This window comes from Scomber japonicus, chromosome 5 (assembly GCF_027409825.1).
Source record: "Scomber japonicus isolate fScoJap1 chromosome 5, fScoJap1.pri, whole genome shotgun sequence".
Taxonomy (NCBI): domain Eukaryota; kingdom Metazoa; phylum Chordata; class Actinopteri; order Scombriformes; family Scombridae; genus Scomber; species Scomber japonicus.
The window spans coordinates 12,497,516-12,503,660 of record NC_070582.1 but is presented as its reverse complement, the minus strand read 5'-3'; the positions used below and the strand labels follow the sequence as shown (position 1 = coordinate 12,503,660).

Here is a 6,145-nt window from a genome sequence, read left to right as displayed (position 1 = left end):
GCTTTTGTGTACCCCGACGTCCACTTCCGTGTTCTCCATAAATCTCTAGTAACCTGCTAGTAACGCTAGTAACGCTCCTGTTTTTTTTAGTTTTTGTTATTCAAAGTCATGATGTTATATTATCCGATACAATAGGTGGCGGCATGCAGTTCTAACATTGGTTTGTAATCCACCAATTAAACAAAAGAAGAGGAAGAAGGACGAGCGGGATTCAAACATTTAGCTCCGCCTCTGCTACTGTCATTGCGGAAACACGAAACGAAACACACTCGCCCAAAACATCCACCAAAACAAGATGGGTGCAGTGCTGGACACTCCGACGAACTGCCCGTTGTGCAACGAGCTGACCCGGGACCCCGTCGTCCTTAAGTGTAAACACCGGTTCTGCCAACGATGCATCGGAGACCTGTGGAGCATTACTCCAAACGGGCCGTACAAGTGTCCGGAGTGGAGGTGTAAAACAGTGTACCAGACACTTCCGTTTGATCGCAGTTTGATACGGCCGCCGCCAACCCCCAGTCGACGGGCTCAGCCTCGCAGCGCTGCAGTTGACGGTAAAAGGCCAACCTTCGGTGTGTAGTCACCGGTGTTATGTTGAGATATGTGTCCCCCCTTCTCTCCATAACCCCAACCAGTCTTCTTCTGAGGTGCTTAACCTTAACCAATGCTTACCTTAACCCCAACCAGTTTAACCGTAACCATAACCCTAACTCCAACCGTGGATGTGTTGCTATCATAGACTGTAGGTTGCTATTGATAAACACACTTTTAATACGGGGGGGAACAAATTTCGACATAACAGTGGAGACGTCAACGTGCAACTTTGTGACGAACTCAAATACACGAGTGAATTTTAGCTAATGAAGGCTAATGGTGCCCGTAACACATGTGATAATGAGTACTAAATTTAAAAAAACGGACTTGCACTTAATTTGTGTACAGCGTTATTACGGTAGTTGCAGCTACTTACGTAACCTTAGTAACGTTGGTTGGTAACTAAATTAGTAACGTTTGCTAATCCAGACACTAACAAACTAACTTCTCTTAAGTGTTCACCCAACAGGAATTGAAATCACATGTTTCATTATTTTTATCATGTTATTGAACCGTCTTTATACTATAGTGTCAGGGGTCAATGTGTCATTCTTGAGGCCAAAGTCTGTCTTCTCTTTTTCTTTGGCAGTGAGGTTAAAGGTCTAACTTACAATAATAATAATAATGCATTTTATTTGAAGGCTCATCTCACAACTTTAGAGCTGCTGCTATGATTAGTTGATTGGTCATCGACAGAAAATCATTCGCCATCTATTTTGATAGCCAATTCATATTTGGAGTCAAATTCTCTTGTTCCAGTTTCTTAGTTTCCACTATTCCAGAGTGTTTTTTTGTTTCTTAACTCTTCTCTGATAGTAATCTGAATATTTTTGGGTTGTGGGCTATTGTTCACAATAAAACACTGTCTGTAAAAGGCTTACCAGCAATGCAAGCAGCGACTTTAAATGGCCAGTTTGTTGGATTTACTGGTGAGGAACTAAATAGCTATCCCTCACCATCCCCCTCCCGTCTCCAAGCATGTAGAAGAACCTACAGTGTTACTCATGTTACCTTACTTAAAAATGTATTTGTTATTGGTTGATGTGTTGAGGTATTGGTTTGGGGAGACAAAACATTGTAGGGCGCATCCCTATCCCCATCAAGTATGTGCCTGCTGTAGTAGAGCAATGACAGTGTTCTTTATTGATCTTAACTGAATAATTGCTGAAAGTGGATCTCCTTCAAGTTGAGTGAAGGTGTGCTGGTTCAAAGCCAGTTTGCAGATGTTTATTTGAAGTATTGCTGGAAAATTTGCTATGTCTTCTTTGCCTTTGGCCAATTTGCTTTGTTTGTATTCTTTTAATTTTAGGCACATCCAGTAACAATGAACAGAACAGATCTGACTCGACACTGAGGAGGCCCTCACTCACCAGCCGACTACTCGGGAAGAGGAAGGCCAGCACACCTGTACCAGAAGAACCTGACACAAAACGGTCAAGTAAGGTATCTGCTTCGGAGAGGCCAAGTGATGCTGAGACTCCCACCACTTCCTTGTCACAGGAACCTATGCAGTGGAGTGGTGTGGAGGCAGCTAAGACAGAAGTGACCCGAAAATCTACACAGTCTGAAAGTGGTGACGGCCCGTCCTCCAGTGACAACTCCGAGAGCAATGCAGTACCTGCAAGTGATGTGCCACAAGAAATGTCAACCCAGCAGAGCCCGCATACATCAGTAGAAGTCGTCACACTGGATAACTCTGATAGCTCTGATGAAGTAGATATATGTGATGCGCCTCTTCTTGCAACACCCAAGAAAGACATACAAATGACAGGAATTCGTGCATCGCCACAAAAACCTGCCTCACCCACCAACTCTGATTCATTTCCAGGGGTCTCAACTCCAGGAAAAGATAAGTCCCCTGCGCCCCATGTCAGCAAGTCACCTCTAACCAAACAACCTGGAGCTGCTTCAGGATCTCCAAGCCATATTGGCATCTTTGCAAAGCTAGAAAGCAAAAAACCCAGGCCTGTGCCCTGCCATTATTGCCCTAAAACAGTATATCAGTCTGCTGTGAAGACCTGTCTGGTGTGCGGGGCCTCCATGTGTGCAGAGCATCTGCGTCCCCACTTGGACTCCCCTGTGTTTCAGAGTCACACCCTGGTTCCTCCCATGGAGGACATTTCTCTCTGGAAATGCCAGGAGCACCATGAGATGAACCGTATCTACTGCAGGCAGTGTGCACTGTGTGTGTGCACTGTGTGTACAGTCATAGGTTCCCATCGCAACCATGTCTGCATCAGCATCAGAGAGGCAGAGAGAGAGCTCAGGGTAAACATTGACTCTACAGCACCATACATGTTGTAGACACACAGTAATGTTGGTTTAACTTTAGATATATGTGCTTTTTTTTTTTTTTTTTTTTTAAATGTGTACATATTTTCTTAGGGTAATCTGAAGGAGGAAATCAAACAACTGCAGGAGACTGAACTGCAAGTTAAGACAACGATGACTGAACTCACTCAGCAAAAAGAGACTTCCACAGTAAGAATCTTAAAAATGTAATTCTCACTAAATCATATATGTTTGAGTTTATTGCTTAGGATCACAAGATGTGTTATATGTGACAGATGTGCAGATTCTGGATATTTTGACCAAAAAAGTTAGAGAATACATGGAGCTGCAGCATTGCATTGAGATTTCAGTTTTGTTGGTATACAAATCAACTACAAGTGATTAAACCTTTCCGCAGTTATGTGTATCATTCACACTGTTTGATGCAGGAGGAAGACTTGTCTTCCCTTTCAAGTAATTCTGAAATTTGAGACAAGTTAAATACATTTTTTTTTTAAAGCCCAATATCAGCTGTGTTGATTGAATTTTATTTTGAGCTGAAGATATGGTTACACATGCATTGTTTACACAGATTGCAGATTGATAAAATGTACAAGCACTGTTGACGTTAATATAGCTTGAGAAACACAATATAAAAACTCAGATGTTTTAATTTATTCTCTTACTTGTGTGGTAGAGCAGTGATTGGACATCAGAGTCTTCTCTCATCAATGAGAACATCTTTTTAAGAATCACAAGCATCACATTACATGATATTAATTGACATTGTGTCTGTGTGTACAAATCCCTCCTCCATCACCAGGTGGCTTTAAGCGAGGCTCGAGCAGGGGTGCAGCAGCAGTATGGAGCTATCAGGGAGGCCCTGGAGCAGGAGGAGCAAACAGCTCTTCAGTGTGTGACAAAGGAGGAGAGCAAGGTTTTAGGAGGGCTGGAGGAGAAACTCCGCCAACTCCAGAGCTCCTTGCAATCCATCCAGCAAGGCCTGCACACCCTGGAGGGGCTGGCTGATGCCAAGGGTGAAAAACACATCCAAGACCAGGCCTTCATTATGGTGAGGATGGATGATTGGTTGGTAAAGTATAATACATATGGTTGCCTTATGAAAGCTAACACAACATTTTTGCTTTTTTTCTCCTTCTCACATGACAGGAATACAGCAAGGTAGCCCAACTGTAAGTGATCCTTTTAAAATTGTACCTAGTTGTATGGAAAGTGTTGATTTACTGAACACACACACACATATATGCCTTCTGCTCTCCTCTCACTCTGCTCCTGTTCTTCAGGGCTGGGGACATGGGAAGTTGTTTGGATCAGTTGGAAGCGCCAGAGGAAGTGGATCAAGCCCGGCTGAAATTTCTGCAGATGTGGACCGAGAAACGGCTGGACACAGTCGTCATCACTTCGACGAGTAAAGACAGAGACCTCTACAGGCTGCTCTGTAAGGCAAACAGTTTTCATAGCAACACCTGTTTATTTTCTACTCACTCATTAATCACAGCTAATTATACAGAATAAGTAAATGCAATCTGAAGGCCCAAAGGTGGCATATTCAATTAGTCTTAATCTTCCTATTTAAATTCTTTTCAAAATTTCATTTGCACAGATGGTACCATCCCCGTCTTGGATGCAGATACAGCCCATCCCAAGCTGCAGCTGTCTGAAAACAACAGGAGGGTGACCTACAGCGAGGCCCAGCAGACCTACACAGAGCAGGAGGCTCGATTCAGCTCCTTTCCACAGGTCCTAGCCTCCCGTGCCCTAGAGGGGGGTCGCTGGTATTGGGAGGCGAGCGTGTCTGTGGATGAGGGCCGCTGGAAAGTGGGGCTGTGTGAGGGTCAGATAGAGAGGAAGGGCCAAAAGGACAACTCTCGCCTGGGCTTCAACTCGTACTCCTGGTGCCTGACCTGTGACAGACGGAAGGTGGAGGCTCTACATAACAAGGTGGCGGTTGCCGTGGATGCAGACAGGCTGCAAAGGGTCGGAATGCTCCTCGACTTCGAGGAGGGTGTTTTATCATTCTTTAGTGTGACACCAGAGGGCACTCTAGCTTTGATGCATTCCTACAAGCACAGGTTTACTGAGCCGCTTTACCCAGCCTTGTCAGTGTCTAAAACACAGCTGGCCATCTGTGATCTGTTCCAGTTGTAATCCACAGAATAGTGAATATAAGTGTCGCTGAAAATATATAATACTAAAAATAAGAATACTAAAGCGCTGTGCCTTTTTTAAATATGTGAAAATCATTCCTTCATCTAAAATGTGTCAGTTTGAAAAATTCTCGGGGATTACAGTTCTGTGATGTGCTATTTACAGTATAAAGCTTTAATTTTGCAACAAACCTTAAATGTGATTTTATATCATTTTATAGCACTGGACTTGTACCATGCCTAAATGCTGTTCACTGTGCATTGAACACTCCACATTTCTCTCAGCTGTTTTATATAAGAATTTTAACCTCTGTATTAGGGCTGGACGATTATGGCAAAAATCCTGATAGCTGTGTGATCTCACGCCAAACTTTTCATGAAACTTGAGAGCACCTACCTTTCTTCTTGTCAACCAAAGGCCTTTCTGTCACTTTAAATCTCCCAGATCCGCGCAGAAACACACCGTTCCTCCAGCGGGTCTAACATAAGGGGCGGGACACAGAACTTGCTGGGAAAGACGGGGGCGTTGGATTTATGTCACAGGTGCGCCGCGCGGAACAATAATCGCTTTATGTCGATTATTACGTTTTTATAACCGTGGAAGGCCAAAATTGATATCGCGATTAAAATTCAATTAATCGCCCAGCCCTACTCTGTATGCTTTTAATTTTAGATTTAGTCAAATGAGCAGGTTTTCACATAGGAGGTAAGTTAGCACTGTTGATCAATAAAACATTGGTTTAGGAAATACTGTAATTTTTAATGTTATAAAAATGTTTAAGATTTACTCCATATCATCTTTGACATCTCATTCTTGCTGTGTTGAGCCATTGTCTTTCTATAGCAATAAAATACCAAACTTTCAAAAGAAATATGGAAAGAGTTGCATTACTGTTTTCCTTAATACATCCCATTTTCATTTCCACAGAGACAGATGTGTGTGAGTGGGTGGGTAGTGTGTTTTCCCCCTCAGCACGTGACAATTTGTGTGCTAACTTTGAACTCCCACCCCTACTGCATGTGAGCATGACTGACAACAAATGCCATCAACCCCTTAATAGGTACAGATCACCACTGTTACCAAGTTGCCCTCTTTGCAAACTCTGAGGCTC

General features: G+C 43.2%; 1 protein-coding gene across 1 annotated transcript; it reads left to right on the top strand.

Moving 5' to 3' along the window:
• Positions 1-291: 291 nt before the first annotated feature.
• si:dkey-29p10.4 (tripartite motif-containing protein 14) lies at positions 292-5,898 on the top strand. The gene is made up of 7 exons (XM_053319089.1): positions 292-554; positions 1,904-2,862; positions 2,980-3,075; positions 3,689-3,937; positions 4,036-4,058; positions 4,170-4,324; positions 4,490-5,898. Exons 1-7 carry the CDS (start codon positions 296-298, stop codon positions 5,032-5,034), a joined length of 2,286 nt encoding a protein of 761 aa, XP_053175064.1. The 5' UTR covers positions 292-295; the 3' UTR covers positions 5,035-5,898.
• Positions 5,899-6,145: the final 247 nt, after the last annotated feature.

What these genes read in the sequence shown, in the direction of transcription:
- si:dkey-29p10.4 (XM_053319089.1), top strand. Translation starts at nt 296, where the DNA reads ATGGGTGCAGTGCTGGACACTCCGACGAACTGCCCGTTGTGCAACGAG. An exon ending in TCGCAGCGCTGCAGTTGACG is followed by an intron (nt 555 to 1,903) that starts GTAAAAGGCCAA and finishes TTTTAATTTTAG; the next exon opens with GCACATCCAGTAACAATGAA. An exon ending in AGCAAAAAGAGACTTCCACA is followed by an intron (nt 3,076 to 3,688) that starts GTAAGAATCTTA and finishes CTCCATCACCAG; the next exon opens with GTGGCTTTAAGCGAGGCTCG.